The 16,136-nt window shown below is 55.1% G+C and overlaps 1 protein-coding gene and 2 long non-coding RNA genes across 6 annotated transcripts; 2 read left to right on the top strand and 1 right to left on the bottom strand.

The window, feature by feature from the left end:
* The first annotated feature begins 1,718 nt into the window (after positions 1-1,718).
* TLX1 (T cell leukemia homeobox 1) lies at positions 1,719-9,938 on the top strand. Of its 2 annotated transcripts, none has more exons than XM_056352463.1 (3): positions 1,719-2,946; positions 4,438-4,675; positions 8,430-9,938. In XM_056352463.1, the coding sequence occupies exons 1-3, from the start codon at positions 2,478-2,480 to the stop codon at positions 8,650-8,652; spliced, it is 930 nt and encodes a 309-aa protein (XP_056208438.1). In that variant the 5' UTR covers positions 1,719-2,477; the 3' UTR covers positions 8,653-9,938. The 2 variants fall into 2 exon arrangements, with proteins under 2 accessions (XP_056208438.1, XP_056208439.1); XM_056352464.1 differs by having other exon boundaries at positions 1,722-2,946; positions 4,474-4,675.
* LOC130155327 (uncharacterized) lies at positions 9,862-14,791 on the bottom strand. 3 transcript variants are annotated; one of them, XR_008824014.1, is made up of 3 exons: positions 14,039-14,791; positions 11,811-11,932; positions 9,862-11,664 (listed from the first exon to the last, which is right to left on the bottom strand). It is a non-coding gene; the product is annotated as an uncharacterized LOC130155327 (long non-coding RNA). The 3 variants fall into 3 exon arrangements; XR_008824015.1 differs by having other exon boundaries at positions 11,811-12,076; XR_008824016.1 differs by lacking the exon at positions 14,039-14,791 and adding an exon at positions 12,970-13,888 and having other exon boundaries at positions 11,811-12,076.
* LOC130155328 (uncharacterized) lies at positions 12,089-15,202 on the top strand. The gene is made up of 4 exons (XR_008824017.1): positions 12,089-12,728; positions 12,824-12,874; positions 14,787-14,946; positions 15,071-15,202. It is a non-coding gene; the product is annotated as an uncharacterized LOC130155328 (long non-coding RNA).
* Positions 15,203-16,136: the final 934 nt, after the last annotated feature.

Below are 16,136 nucleotides of genomic sequence, written 5' to 3' on the forward strand. Positions count from 1 at the left end.
TGGTTGATGGAGCTGGCGCCAGCGAGTTCCCTGAAGAGTTCAGAAGTCAAGAACTGAGGCAGGTATGGGGAGGGGGGGGAAACCCGACCCCGGCGGGCAGGCAGGGCTGGGCCGTGGAGGGGGAGCAGGCTGGCCAGGCACTGGGCACCGGGTGGGCATGGAGCCGAGGGGTGGTGTGAGCTGCTGCCACCACTTGTGCCTCCCCAGCTTCCCCAGCATGGGGCTGTGGTGGTGGGTGTGGTGACAGTGGTGGGTCTTGGAGTGTCACAGCAGGGTTGTGGCTGGGGTGAGGGTGGCAAGAACTCACAAGCACTGGTGTGTCAGCGTGTGTGGGTCTTGGTGTGTCTGAATGCAGAGGTACAGGGGTGCCTTAATGCCTGTCGTAGGGGCGAATGTGCTGTGTGAAGGTGTGCAGTTGTGAAGGTGTGAGCAAGAACATGTGTGTGAATTTGTGTGGGTGCAGGGAAGGCTGTGAGGGTCTGTGAGAATGAGGGGGCATGTGAGTAAATGCGCACAAATGTAAGTGCGTGTGCAAGCAGATGTGTGGGACTGTGTGGGTGCCTGTCAGCTCTTGAGGGTGTTGGTGAGTGTGTGTGCATCTTTGTGAGGGTGAGGCCGTGTGAGCAGGTGTATGTGAGGATGTAGATAGGATGATAGCTGTGGCTGTGAGGTGTACCTGAGCACACAGGCACGACTGGCTATGCCGGTGCATTTGTATTGCATAGGGGATGCCCCAGAGTGGGCTGTCTTGCGGGACCCCCATGGTCCCCCCCGTGGGCACTAAACCACTGGCACACTGAAGACATAGAGGGGGGTGTTTGGCCTAGCCAGGGAGGAGGGGGCCTGTCGGGCCGGCCCCAGCCCGGAGTGAGGAGGATGGAGCGGGCTGCCCGGTGCTGGCAGAGCACAAACCAGCCGGGAAACCCTCAACGCCGGTGCCGGGAGCATGGAGCCACGGTGGCAGAGCCAGTCGGAAGCAGTGAGGGGGCAGGAGCCGGCCATGCCCCGGCTGCACCGGCGGCTTTGCCCCCCACCCAGCTGCACGGAGCCGCAGCACCGACGGGCCAGGGCCAAAACAAGTTTTGCATCGGATTACGGCAGCGACTTGCAATTTTTTAAATGATTATTTATTTCTTTATAACGAAAACATTGATATCCCCGCAGGCAGTCGCGGGCGGGGGTGGGGGTGCGGGCGCCAGCAGCCGGTGCCCGTTCAGCCCTCGCCCCGCCGCGGTGCGCGCCGCTGCCCCGGGGGGAACAGCTGGGGCCGGGCCTCGTCCAGCGGGAAGGAGCCCCGGTTCTCCGGGGGGGAGGTGTGCCCCAGGCACTCGTCGCTTCCTCCCATGATAACCCCTCCACGGCCCTCCTGACCGAGCGGTGCTAACTTTTGAAATGGAGAACACCCCCCCGGGAAAGGGGGCACGGCTGGTCTAGGACCTCTCCAGGAGGCGATCCCACGGGACCATCTGATCAATGGCCCAGGGCCCGACCTCCCCACCGGGACTGGCAGCCAGAACCCCCCCTGCCCAGCAGCCCAAGGCCACAAACTCCGGGACAAAACGTCCCCCTCCATTGCCGGGTACCTGCTGCTCCTTCACCCGCCCCAGAGCGCGGCGCGCACCCAGCGCTGCCTTTATAAGGCCGAGCCGGGTGGTGATTTCTTTTTTTGGGTGGGGGGGGTGGCGAGGGGGAGCTGGGGAAGAAAAAACTCCTTTTTTCGTGTGCTCTTCTCTGCTGTCATTCACTCGGCTCCTTTCAGCATCCAGCCAATGGAGAGTGAGGGCCTGGGAGCAGCAGGCCTTGGGTAGCGTGATTGATGGGCAAGCGGGGCGGCGGGGCGCTCGCACTCGCACTCCGCCGCGCTCCGCGCCGCTCCGCGGGGCTCTCGGCTCCCACCGCCCGCGGCGGCAAGGGGTCCCCGGGGCACCTGTGTGTGTGTGTGTATGTGTCTGTGTGTGTGTCTCGGGTGAGCGGCTCCTGCCTTGGGGCCGTTGTGTCTCGGTGGCGTGGGAGCGCTGGGTCTCACCGGAGCGGGACCAGCGTGCGCGGGTGTTGCGGCTGTGCTGCTGGAGGCTGTTGGGTGCGGTGGGTGTGCGTGGCGCGGCTGTCCCCGCTGTGCAGCTCCTGTGCCTCGGCCGGGCACGGCTGGGGTGCGCTGGGCTGCGGGGTGGCTCAGCTCCTGTGCCAGGGCTGTGCATGGCTCTGGTGTTGGGTCCTGGGGCTGAGCGCGTAGCTGCCGCGTCCCGGCTGTGCGCGGCTCTGCTGGCGTGTCCCGGGCTGCGCGGCTGCCGTGCCATGGGACTCAGCTCGTAGCCGGCGCGTCCCGGCTGTGCGCGGCCCCGTTGCGTGCCGCTGCCGTGCTGCGGGGCGGTGCGGGGCTCTGCTGCCCTGCCCGGAGAGCGGGTCCGGCCCCGGTGCCCCGGGGCGTTGTGCGCGGCTCCCCTGCCGGGGCCGGGCGGCGGCTCCCTGGCGGCGGCATGGAGCACCTCGGTGCTCACCACCTGCACCAAGGCCAAGCCGAGCCCATCAGCTTCGGCATCGACCAGATCCTCAACACGTCGGAGCCGGGCAGCTGCATGGTGTCGCACCCGCGGCTGCAGGACTCGGCGGATTACGGGCTGGGCTGCATCGTGGGCAGCGCCTACAATACGGTCACGGGTGGCTACGGGGCGAGCGGCGGCGCGGCCGGCGCCTACACCGGCACCTCCTGCAGCATGGGCGGCCTGCCCGGCTCCTACAACGTGAACATGGCGGTGAGCATGAACGGCAACACCTTGAGCTCGGCCGGGGGGGTGATCCGCGTCCCGGCCCATCGCCCGGTGGCCGGCGGCGTGCACCAGCCCCTCTCCGCCGCCGTGCCGGCGGTGAACGGCATGAACAGTCTCACGGGGCTCACCTTTCCCTGGATGGAGAGCAACAGGCGGTACACAAAAGACAGATTCACAGGTGAGTCGGGCCACCGGGACCCCCCTTCCCTCCCTTCTCCTGCTGCCCCGCTCCATTCCCCGCCGCTCGGCCTTGGCGCGGCAGCCGGCGCCCGCCGGGGAAAGCAGGATCCGGCCTCGGGTGGAGAAAGCGGCCCGGATCGCCCTGGGAAGTCGATCTTGGAGGAGGCCAGAAGCAAGAAGGGGTGGAAAATCAGGCGCATTCAGTCCCCCCTAAGTCTATTGGTTTGGGGTTTTTTTTGTTTTGGTTTCCGGGGGCTTTCTTGTTGTTGGTTTGGCTTTTTGGGGGGGTTTTGTGGGTTTTTCTTGTAGTGGTGTTTTCTTTTTTTTCTTCCCCCCCACCCCGGGATCAGGCTTGGGAAAGGCGGGCAGGCAGGAAGCGGGATGGCAAACTCCACACACCTCCCGCAAGCCCTGGGCTCCGCTGCCCGCTCCCCGCCGCTGGATCCAGCAGCCGGGGAAAGTTTCCTTCCGAACAGCGGGTTATTTCGGGGGCACAGCCCGGACCGGCGGGAGGGGAGCCCGGCGGCCTCGGCCCGAGCTCGCCCGGGAAGGCCGGCCCGTTGCTGGCCGCTTTCCCGTGCGCACCGTAACCGGAATGGTTTTCCCCGGCTGCGGGTTTCGTTTCAGCCTTCCCCCCCAAAAAAAGGGACATTTTGCAGCCCCCAGCAGAGCCGGGCTCGGGCTGGAGCTTCTTCCTGGACCCGCCGCCGTTTCCAGGTGTATCTGGGCTCGTCTTTCGGCGCTAACAAAGCAAAAACTCGAACAACGAAAATAAAAACAGTAACAAGAAAAGCAACGAAATGGAGACGGGGAAAAAAATCAGCCCCGCTCCAGCAGCGCCCGCACCAGCTCCTCTTCCCGGGGGCAGAAGCCGAGGCCCGATTTTTGGAAGTTCACGTTTAATTTGGACCCGGTGGCGCTGGGCTCGGGCACGGCGGCGGGCGGGCAAACGGGCCGTTCTCCTGGCAGGCACCGGGCTGAGTTTCACTTACCCCTTTCCTGGCCTGGCCAGGAGTTTTCCCCAATTACTTTTTCATGGGTAGGGGAAAGAAAACCCCAAAATATTAAAAAAAAAAACCAAACACACAACGAATCGCAGCTCCTGTTTCCAGCCCGGGAAGTTATTTCCCGCCTACGAAACGCCGGGGCCGAGGACAGCGGGGTTACCGCCGCGCCCGAACGAAATTAAACGGAGTCCCGGCGCCAGGACCGGCTGCAGCTGCTGGCCCCGCCGCCGGGCACCTCGCCGGGCCAGTGGCCGCCTTCCCCGCTGCCAAAGGCGAGCGGGGCCGGCGTGGGGCTGCAGCGCCCGGGGAAGGAGCCGCCGCCGCCGCGTTTTTGCAGCCCGTGCGCGGGTGCCGGCGGGGAAGCGGCGGCTTGGCCGCGGGGGGGTCCCCAAGCCCATCGCCCGGGAGCCGGAGCCCCTCTGCTGATGTGTTGCTGCTTGCTTCTTTGCCTCTCATCCCCCCTCCTCCCGTGTCCCCCCCAGTGGCCCTCTCACCCTTCACTGTAACACGCCGTATAGGTCACCCCTACCAGAACCGCACGCCCCCCAAGAAGAAGAAGCCGCGCACCTCCTTCACCCGACTGCAGATCTGCGAGCTGGAGAAGCGCTTCCACCGGCAGAAGTACCTGGCCTCGGCTGAGCGCGCTGCCCTGGCCAAGGCCCTCAAGATGACGGACGCCCAGGTGAAGACCTGGTTCCAGAACCGGCGCACCAAATGGAGGTGAGGGACTGGGGGGCTCGGCGGACCCGGGGGGCAGGTGCTGGGGCAGCAGGCCTGGCAGCCACCGGCTCTGCCAGGGGCATTGGTGGCTGCGTGTGGGGGTGTGTGCCCTGTGAGTGCACATATGGGTGAGCCACACGTGTGTGTGAATGTGAATGTGTGTGCACACATGCGTGCAAATGCGTGTGTGCACACAGAGCAGTGTGTGTGCGTGCAGTGGCTGTGGATACAAATATGCGTGTGGTGTGTGTAGGCCGTGTGTGCACATGCCCGTGCGTGTGCATGCATGCGGTCTGTATGAGTGTGCATACACCTGCATATGCCTGTGCAAGCAGGGCATGCATGTGTAACTCTGCACAGTGTGTGTGAATGCCTTTGTGTGAAGGCCATGTGCGCAGGGGGGTGTATGCGTGGGTGCTTGTGCCTGAGTGTGCATGGGGGTGTGCATGCAAACTGCGACAGCTGCATACGGATGTGTGTGCACTGTGCGTGCAGCAGTGTGCATTCCATGTGTATGCGGGGTGAGCGCATCGGGTCTGCGTGCAAGCAGGTGTGCATGAATGCGTGTGTGCATACACATGTGCACTGTGGTCTGTGTGTGCTGTGTGCGCGGGGCTGATGTGTGGTGTGTGCAGTCGTTGTCACTGGTGGGTGCAACAGCTCCAGCGCCTCATTCCCCGGCGGCAGCGTGCGGGAGCCCCCGGCCCGGCCCGTCGGGGCCTCCGGGGCGGCTGCGGGCCCCAGGGGGGCTGGCGCTCGGGGTGCGGAGGGTGGCGGCCGGGGGGCAGCGGGACCCTCCGGCGCCGGGGCAGGGCCGCACCGCGGCGTGGGAGTGCGACTGGGGCCGGATCCCGCGCCCGGGCTGCCGGGATGTCGGGCTCCGCGTAACGCCAAGATTTCCACCCCCGCGGGCCTTCGGCACCGCTTTGCCAAAGTGCCGGCTTTGTGTTCTCCTGCCGGGCGTGTCGGTAGAGCCGGGCAGGAGAGGAAGAGGAGGCCGGGCTCACACGGAGCCTGGCAGGCTCCGACACCGTGACCCTGCCCTTCCCAGGCTGCAGCTTGCCGGGGTGTCCCCGGGGGAGGCTCCCCGGTCCAGGGAACATCCCCTGCCCTGCCCCGGGCTGGGGGCAGGCGCCCTTCGAGGGGCCGGGGGGGAGCTGGGCAAGGGGCAGCTCCGCTGGCAGGTCAGGGGAAAGGGTGCACAGGCAGGCAGGAGCTTCAAGGCAAGGGGACACGGGCTTCCCCAGAGTCTTCCCGAGGGTGAATGGGACAGTGGTTGCCTGGAGATGCTGGGGTTGGGTAAGAAATGGGGGACAAGGAACTTGAAACCAAGGGTGTGGGTCAATCGCCACCCTCAGCATGCCCTTCCCTAAAAAGCCCATGGTAGAGCAGCTCCCCAAGCGCCAGGAAGTCTCTAGCTGGATTGATCTCTGTTGGCCAGGAGCAGAGTCCTGCAGGAGGAACAGTCCTGCCCTGGCCTGCACAACGGGGTCAGCTATGTCTTCTAACCTGGTTTCCTAAGGAAGTGAGGCAAATCCATCTGTCAGTACTCCTTGCGTCTGTTGGCTAAGTTCAACCCCCTTTGGCAGAGGATACAAACCTATTCATATGTTTCGTAAAAAATAGCTGGGTAAAGAGAAACAAAATCCTGATTCTGCCGAAGGGAAAGGCTGCAGCCTGACCTCAGTCGTAGTATTAGGCATGGGAGAATCCCCACTGGCTTGAGCCGGAGAGACAAACTTGTAAGCTCGGCTTGTTTGCATCCCTGCCTGCTGGGTGTTGCGATGGAGAGGTGGGTGCCCCTGGCTGACAGCACGCCCAGCTCACCGCCCTGGGCCCCTGCACAGGCTGGTGGGCTCTGAGCACCCTGGAGCACTGGGTGCTGGAAGGAGCTGCTTGCAGGCACAGTCTGAACTAGGCAGCAGGGAGTATCTGAGAGAAGGAGTGTTGCTTTAAGCCCTCTGATGGATTTAACTGCTTAAATAAATGCAGGCTAGCACGGGGACAGTCTTGCCTCTGCCCCTTGCCTGAGTGTTGCTGCTGGAGTGAGGTGGCTGTATGATCCCCTCCCCAAATCTGGGCTCTTGCTTGGGACATGGGCATCAAGGTTCAGTTCCTTCCAGGCAGATTTGAACCTGCAAATCCCAGCCAGGCATGAATGCATGAAGGTGCCAGCTGGCTGGAGCAGGAAGATATTTGGGAGCCGGGTGATCACAGCCATTGCGCTCCTGACTGCCCTGGATGTGGGGCTCCCTCCCTCCTCCTGGAGCATCTCTTCATTGTGCAGGGAGTCATTAAATATTCATCGAGGCAGAGAGGGAGCCGCTCCCGGCTGCGTGGGGAGGGCGGGTGCTGCTCCGACACCCCTCTTCCCGGGATGTCTGACGTGAAGTGTTGACACAGTGATTAGAGCAGGGACTGAGCCCCGAGCTACCTGCCCAGGACAGGCGGGAACCCTGGCTGCACGCCTGGAGGGTCGGGTGCCCTGGAGGCCCATCACCCATCCAGCCCTCGGGTGCCCTGGAGGCCCATCACCCATCCAGCCCTTGTCCGCTTCCCGGTGGGGAGCCAGGGTCCCTCTGCCCTGGGCTCTGAGATGTCATTGTGGAGCTTGGAGCTGCCACTTCCAATCCCCACAGCCCAAGAAGATGAGACATCCCACACCCCCAAGTTGCTACATTAAAAAGCTGCTGTTTCCCCTGTCACTGATCCACTGAAGCTGCTGGGGGAGTGTCAGCCGGGCCTGGGGGTGTAAGGGAGGGAGGGTGTGCTTTGGCAGTCATCCTGGAACTGGCACTGTGAGCTGCTCCCAGGTTTTCCCAGCAGTGTCACTGGAGGTGCCAGGTGATGTTCACCAGTAAAAGCAGAGGTGACTGCAGGCTGCAGCCCCTAGAGTGACCCACCATCCAAGCAAGGGGTGTGTGGGATTTTCATTGTGGATTTATATTCAGGCCATTTCTACCTATCCCATCCCCTCCTCCCAGGCAGCCCAGAGCTGAGACCCTACCAGCGCTGGAAAGGGTGCCTGCAGGCTCCCTAGTTCCCCCCCCTTGGCAGGATCAGCTCTGCTAGTGCCATTCCAGACAAGTGTATGTCCAACCTGTTCTTCAAAATATCCTCCTTCACCCTGCCCGGACGGTTTATTCTGAGCTTTGATTCTTCTCACTGCTAAAAATGTGGTTTTAGTGTTTAGCTGATGTTTTGCTGATTTTTGTCCCGCCTGCCATGGGTATGTTGTTGCCTTCATGCAGCCTCTTGGCAGCTGACTGCCACAGCCCAGCAGAGGAGATGGCAGACCTGGGTGCTGGGAAGGGGGTGCCCAGGATGTTGTTGCCCACCTCCCAGCCACGTGGCACTGCCAGTCAGTGAAGTCTCACCTCGCTCCTGCCCTGTGTTCCTCGCTGGGACATTGTGCACTTGGCTGTAGCTGCTGGTCACAGAGCACGTTTGCAGGGGATTGCACCTTTTGCAGCCCTGTTGTGTGCCTCTTTGGGTGTTTTGGCTCTGCTTAGATTTTCCCCACAGACTGCTCCTGGCTCTCCTTGATCGGAGCAATTTTTGCTGGGGCCAGTAAGATAGACAGCCTCAGTATATGGGATTTATTGGCACTTTGTGCAGGGGATGTGGAACCACATTGTGGCTAGCACCCTCTCCTACACTGCCCCAGCCCTGAGCACCCAGCACAACCTATTCTCTCCAGAGATACCCCTCCTTTGCCCCCCCCCAGCCCCCCTAACCGCTCCCTCTCTCCTAGGAGGCAGACAGCAGAGGAGCGGGAGGCTGAGCGGCAGCAAGCGAACCGCATCCTCATGCAGCTGCAGCAGGAGGCCTTCCAAAAAACCATCAACCAGCCCATCCAAGCCGACCCCATCTGCGTCCACAACTCCTCTCTCTTCGCCCTCCAGAACCTCCAGCCTTGGTCTGACGACTCCACCAAGATCACCAGTGTCACCACCGTCGCCTCTGCTTGCGAATAAGGCTGGCACCCGCCGGCGGCACGTGCACCTTCTGCCGGTGGGGCTGTCCCCGGCGGGCCACGAGACATCCCTGTTTCTCCCCGGGGAAGGCTGGCACCCAATGGTCCTCCAGCCACATGTGCATCCCACACGTCCAGCTGGGGAAACCCTCCACGAGGACTGAATGGAAGGGAAACCACCCCAAAAACTCTCCCTGCCTGTGGGGTTGCTGGAGCAGCGGTGGTGTCTCGCCTCCCCCCAACCCTTTTGTTCTCTTGAAAGTCTCCAGCGCCGACCATGAAGTTGCTGACGTGCTGCCAGACAAAAGCCCAGCCCTGACAGACACGGCTGCCAGCGTTTGCCCAGCTCAGGGAGAGAAAACTTCCTTTGGATTATGCTGGCAGCAGTGCAAAGCCTGGGGTTACCCTTATATATCCGTATATGTATATATATAAAGCGTTTATATATATATATACATATATATATATGTATACTTTGGATTGATGGCTTGAAACAAAAGGAGGAGGCTCCCTGGAAATCACATCCCTGCTGTGAGCCTCCTTGGGTTGTCCGCGCAGGAGACATTCGGGGATGCAACAAATGGAGGAAACAGCAGCAATTTCTGCTTGCGCCAGATGGGAACCCTTCAGATCTCACCTCGCCGTCTCTCCTCCCCTTTTTCATTAATTTTTTCTTGCAAGGGGGGAATAAGAGAAGGATCTGACAGACTCCTGAGGATGGTAAATATGATATCTCAATTGTATGAAGAGCCCAAACTGTCCCCGGCTGCCACAGACTCCGTGCCCATCAGCGTGTATTTTAATAATGAGAAGACCTTGGTGGCAGTTTGTGGGGGTAATGCAGTTTCTTTCCATGGATTATTTCCATATCATTTGCAAAATATTGTCCAATGTTTTATTTTACCTGTTTCCCTTTAGAAGGCAGTTCCTGACAGCAAAAAATCAATTTCACTCTCAACCGTTTAACTTAGTTGATTCTTCAATTGTACCAAGGGAATGAGACACAATTAAACAAAGCACTTCTTATAGCAAATGCCAGGAATATATAGATATATATATACAGTATATATTTTTCAGTTACTTATAATCTAAAACAGCACTGCCAATTTAAAGCAGCAAGTACAAACAAGCAATCAGAAAACCTATTTTCAGTGAGATTTTTAAAGGCATTCGTTCATTTGGTTTTTTTAAGTTATGCACTTATAAGGCGTTTTATGTGTATTCATTTTATAAAGTGCTTGTGTAATTTATGTGGAAACGAAAAGGAAAATAAAAAGAAAAAAAATCTCCAGGGTACTGAATAAATCATTTAAAGCCTTGCTCTTCCCTGTCTATTAGTTCCCCGAGAGGAGACTATATCACAACTACTTCTGAAGCCTCTGCTATTTTTTTAAAGTGAAAATAGATTTAGCATTTCCATTTGACTTGCTCAGGTTCACTTGGCTTTGGAAGCTCCAGGGGTAATGTTCTGTATTTTAATACCTGATCCTGTAAACATTTTTAGGGTTCAACCCAGCAGTGCATTTATCACCTGCTTTAATTGAAGCCCTTCTGGGGGGCTCACTGAGGGTAGGAGGAATTGCACAGGGGCTCAGCCTTAAGCTCATGTTAAATAATTTCTTGAATAAGAGATTGGAGCAGGGTCTCGTCTGGGCTGAGGGGGGATGTCTAGAGATATTAATGTCTGAAAGTTTGTATGGAAAGGGGAATCTGAATATAAAAAAATAAGCAAGAGTACATTTTAGAGATAACCTTGCAGGGAATTATTCTAGGCACCATGTTTTTCGTTCGCGCTCAGCCTTACTTGAGGACATTGTCCCCGGCTAGGCAAGCCTTTCTCAGAGGAAAATCAAACTGGTGGGAAAACTCCTGTTGGTTTCCTAGGGGGACACTCCCAGGCTTATGGTCAGGGAAGCTGGGCTGACTTCAGCCTGGCGTTTCCTTCCAGCACTGGGGATTACTGGGTAAAGGATGTTGGAGGAGAGGGCTGAAGAGGGTGGCCAGCCACAAGCCCCTGACAGGGACCCCCTGAGGGGGTCCAGGCTGCCTGTGGGATGTGTGAGACAATATTCCTCGAGCCTTTGATACCTGGCGGTTGATAGCGCTCCTGGAAGACAGGTTCTCTGGGTGCAGCATGCTGGGGAGCTTGTTAAGGGAGCGTATGAATAGGTTGCTTTATCCAAAATCGATTACTGCAGGATGGTTGTGCACACACCATGGTTGTGCACACCTCTATCACCCGCAACGCTGCCAGGGATCAAAAGCTATTACTGCAGGACTGGGCTGAATATTTATGTTGCTGCAAGATTTTCCCATCCTGCAGTCCAATGCATAAGTGAACACAGAGAAATATTTGCAGCGATAGAGACAAGAAATGGAAAAAGAAAAAAAAAAAAGATAAAACACAGGAAAAGAAGTAAACACGGAGAACATGCACTTTTGGAGACATCTTTAAAAGACACTTGATTACCCCTCAAAAACTGCTAAAATAAAACACCTTGTATTTTTTTCCAAGATACATTTCCACATGTCTTGTGTTTGAATTGTTTTGTACTACGGTCAGTTTTTTAGGTGATGGTTAAGCTAATTACTTAATATGTGCCCAACTTTGGCTACAAAGATAATGCTGGGGTTAGGGCTTCCTCCTTCAGGAGGTATTGCTGTGTACAAATCTTTAATGGTTTACAGTTTGTTGCAGTGTATATTTTTGTTTTCAAGGTTTCTGCGTAGGAAAAAGCACCAACCACAAAATAATAATAAAAAAGGATGATAGAGCTCACTGCTGATATTAAAAGTGTTTTCTGTTTTATTATTATGACACATCAATATTGTAAAATTTAATTCCAAGACAGCTATTTTATAATATCCACATTATTCAGTTCATACTCCAAAATGTTCCCTGGTGAAGTTGAATGTATGATAATGCACATTCGAGGGTATGTGTTTAGATACAATATTTAGCTACACCTTGTTCTTGAAACTGTTGGCTTCCTCCTTTTCTTATCAATCTTTCCTGTTAAAAAAAAAAAAAGGCAGAAAGAAAAAAAAAAGAAAAATTGATATAAACAACAATATAATAACAATGTAACATTGGAACCAGAAAAATACTCTTCTGGTCTTTTTTGTCCCTGGAAAGATTTGCTTCTAGAAGGGGTTTACCTTAAAATATTTCTCTTGGATTCATTTTAAAAATTGGCTTAGTGGCAGGAGATGTTCTTGATATCTGCATATGTGCTTCCAGTTATTAATATGATGATCTGTATCTGGACAATAAAAGTTGCCTGAAATATGATGGAATTAAATCAGTAAGCAATGACATGAAATGATGACACATAACGATATGTTTTGTAGACTGACATCACCTCAGCCGTATCCTGGGGCCATCCATACCATGTTGAAGGCTGATTTAATTTTTTGTATTATACCTATTTGGGAACAGGAATAAAATTGAATTAAGATGCCTTGAAAGTCATTTCCCCCTTCCCTCTATCTCAAATTGTAGCAAATCCCAAATGTGAAATGTGACTTAGGAAGAAATGTTTTCCCACTGTTCGCCTGTATTTAGGAAATATAGACCAAAGTAAAATGAACATGGGCTGGCACGGGAAAGCGGGCACGAAGGGCACACGGGCATCGCCAGAGCGTGCCGTGGGCTTGCACACTTCTATTGCCACCAGGGATCAAGAGCTATCGATCATGTTGGGTTGGCTATGGATGTGCTGAGAATTTGAGGGCAAAATCTGGGGGGGAGAAAAAGCACCATCTTTGCATAAGCAAGCGGAGTATTGAACATCTGTGTGGAGCTGGAATAGACGAAGCCCAGCTGGACAGGCTGCGGTTGTCTGGGTTTGGTCCCAGCTCAGCAAACTATGTGGGCAGGAGGAACCAGAGGTCTGGCCCCCATTTAGCCAATTAGTTAAGCACGTGACTCATCCAAACGAAGATCAGTTGGTTTATCTCTGCAGAGGGATGGGCCCACGGAAAGACTGAAGGGTCTTTGCTGGAGCCTCCTGCCTGTTTCCTGGGCACAGGCCAGTCCATTTGGCCCCTTGCAGTACTTGCATGCCCCAATTTCTGGTAAGTACTTGTAAAGATCCCATGCAGCTTTTCTTGGGCTGTGTTATCTCATCTACAGGGCGTTCGTTGTGTGCTTAATTCCATTTTTCCTGCAGCAGCATCTGCGAGAGTCACCTGTATGCAGCACTTGCTGGAGGAAGACCTAGGTGAGCATATGTGTCGTTGAATATGGTTTGTATAATTGATAATAAAAGGAGGCTACGACCCCACTAACACCCATATATAGGATCATTTTCCTTACCTCACCAAGGCTGTAGATCAGTATTTTTGGATGTGCTCCTAAGTAACCAACGCATCAAAAATGAAGCTTAAACCTGGGGCTGCTGCCTCAGCACGGCGCCAGCGGGAGCCCAGCGCCGCGGAGGGCAGCCCCCTCCTCACTGCCGTGGGCGAGATGGGGTACAAAACACAAGCCCATTTACTGAAAAAACTGGAAATGGCTTTGCTGAAAACTGTTTTGGTTACAGGAAAAAGCCAGCCCTGTCTGGGCTTCTGGGACAGCTGGAACTTTTTGAATTAATCTTTTTTTTTTTCTCCCTGCCAGAAGCAGACTGGCTGAGTGACACTGATTTCTTTGTGCAACAGTGAGCTTTGACGGCCGCTTACTTGAAAAACATTTGTGAAATAAGATTTGGAATTATCAAAATATCCTGGGTGGAAAGTTTCTAAATGAAAAGGTCTTAATTTGTGAAGAAAAACTAGATTTAAATTTTTTTTTAAAAAAAACAATATTAAGGGAAGAAGAAAAGTATGCAAAGCTATACATTATCACAAGCTTCTGCTGCAGTCAAACCAAATTGTCTCTGGTTTTGTATATCTTTTATTTCTGAAGCTAGCCAGGACTTTGATATTTATTTTTTTTAAATTATTGTTATCGTTATTTTTGCCTTCGTTACAGTAGGAAATTTTCCTGGTGTGTCAGTGCTTGTCCAAGATTAGGACAGAGGTTCTTTGCCCCTATTCCCTTCCACCAAATAGAAAGAAACTCCTTGTTGTTTTGGTAGTTGAAAATAGATTCTATACGCTTATTCAAATCAAACTTAAAAGTGTACTGAAAGAGATTTTTTTTTTTTCTGAAGGCAATGAAAAAATCTTGATTTTCCAAGTCTAGAAATTAATTTCTGGCTTCCTTTTTTGGTTTTTTTTTGCAGCTAGCTGTGGTAAGCACAGGGCTGACTCTGGCAGCTTTTAGCTGTGTAACTCCAAATTACACGCCAGCCTCCAGCACGCCGAAGCTGTGCGGATCCCCTTTGCAGAGAGCTGCAAACCCCTGCCTTGCGCTTCCTTGGGGCTGGAAATTCAGCACTTACCTTCAGCTCAGCTGCCTTTTGCCTTGCTGCTTCTGAAGCAAAAATAAAATGAGCAGAAATAGATGGGGAGTCCCCGCTCCAGTTTTTAAGGAGGAAGGAGCCAGGCTTGAGAGAACTCGTTTTGTCGTTGCCTGCAAAGAATGTAAACCCGCTGGTCTGAGAGCTGCGGTTAACTGTCTGTCTTTCCTAGACTGCAGCCGCCTAAAAATAACAAAGCAGCGATTAAAAAATATCAATCAATACATACTGTTTTTAACTACAGTTGGGAAGGAGTACAAAGATGGGGATAGATGAAAACATGGAGAAAAGCTCTGTTTTCCAGGGGCTTTCCTGTCTCAGCAAGAGGAATTTTTTGGAAAGTTGCTTTGTTTTGCTATTGATACCTGCTGTTGCTGATGCCTGGCTTTTGGGCACGTCAGGTCTGGTGAGACTCTTCCTCTCTGGGCTTTCATCTAGAAAGCACTTGGTTTGCAATGCTGGTGGTCAGTGGGAGTAAGACCAAACCTGGGCTATCTGGTTTATTGGCCCTAAATGTGCTGAGAGGCAGGGCTTGACCCCAAGATCTCCCCATGGAAAGTGGCAAAGGGGAAAAAGGAGGCAGAGGTGGGGGGAAGAAAAAGGGGAGGAGGCTTGCTCGGGGGCATCATGAGCAAGCGAGCACAAGTGCATTGAGTTGTGGCCAGGCCTCTGCACAGCTCTCGATCTCCAGGGGTAAAAGCCTCCACAGCTGATCTGGCTGTTTTCACAGGAGAGCCCTGAGAGCCTGGGGGAGAAGAGAGGGTCCTCTGAGGCCAGGCTCGAGGACAAGAGGACAAATGCCAGCAGGTCCCTGGGAGCCATGATGTACCAGAAGAATGCTGTTTTGAAAACTGCAGAGAAAAGGCACCAAGTCTCTGCAGGCCTGTGGGGTATGGGGGTGAGCAATGAGGGGCAGCTGGGATTTGGGGTCCTGGTCCAGTGGGAGCCTGGGCTGGGCAGAGGAGGGCTGCCCCCCAGCAGGGTCTATACCTGGCTTGTCTGGCCCTGCTGCAGGTGGCACGTGCTGGAGGGGCTCACAGGGTCTGGAGATGTCACATCATGAGAATGCTGCTGAAATGCATGTCCCGGCTACTGCATCCCCTGGTGACACAGGCGTGGAGCATGGCAGTAGCTGCTGGGCCGTACCCAGGGCACTGCCCTCCTTCCAGGATTAAGCTCCGGGAAGTTTTATATGCATTTGCAACACTGTTGGGTTTCTGCCACTGCCAGGCTGTGCTCTCCTGCCATTGGAGGGACCCCACAACCACAGAGGTGTGTTCTGGGCATCCCGCCTACCAACACGGCCACTCGCAGAGGCAAGTGAGGGATCTGTGGAGACGGCACTCCCCACTGCCCCCCGTCCTCACGGAAATGCTTGGAGAGATCTGGCTTTCATTTCAGGATGGAGTGAAACAAATGTTGAAACCTTATCAGTTGTTATGACAGGTTTGAAACCTGCCTTGGCCGTGGCTCATACCACTGTGTCCAGAGGCAGAAGGTAGGATGCAGAGTGGAGTGTCCTCTCCAGGGAGCGAGGCAAGAGGAATCTATCGGTGGACCCACAACATTTCTCATGCAGTCTCCCTCCAGGCCTGGTCCTTTGAGGATCTGGGGGTACATACAGCCTTGAGCAGAGCTGTACCACATACCATGGGCAGAAGCAGGACTTGTAGCAGTTGGGTGAGGGAGCGCAGAGCCTGCACTGGGACCCCAGGGTGCACGTGTGTGTGCCAGCCCCTGAGGAAACACACGGCAGCTGTGGCAGGGAGAGCCCAGGGCCAGGCAGACACACCTGTAAGGTCATACGGCAGAAAGGGTTTCCTGAGAGAGCTTGTGGCTGCAGGTGCTGCCAAGGGAGGTGAGCAGTGAGGGATGGTGTCCTGTTGCTGAACATCTCCTGCGTTTTGGGAGCCTGTTTCTCACCCCTGCCAACAAGTGGGATCACAGGAGTTAGGTCCTGACTCCAGTCCTTCCCAGAGGAAACTGTGGCTGATGGCTCAGCCCAAACTGGCCTTGGTGGGATGAGGGGTGAAGACCTCCCATACAAGAGATGGTGTAGTGGGGACGGGTGAGTATTCCC

Source organism: Falco biarmicus, chromosome 9, assembly GCF_023638135.1.
Source record: "Falco biarmicus isolate bFalBia1 chromosome 9, bFalBia1.pri, whole genome shotgun sequence".
In the NCBI taxonomy this organism is placed as follows: Eukaryota; Metazoa; Chordata; class Aves; order Falconiformes; family Falconidae; genus Falco; species Falco biarmicus.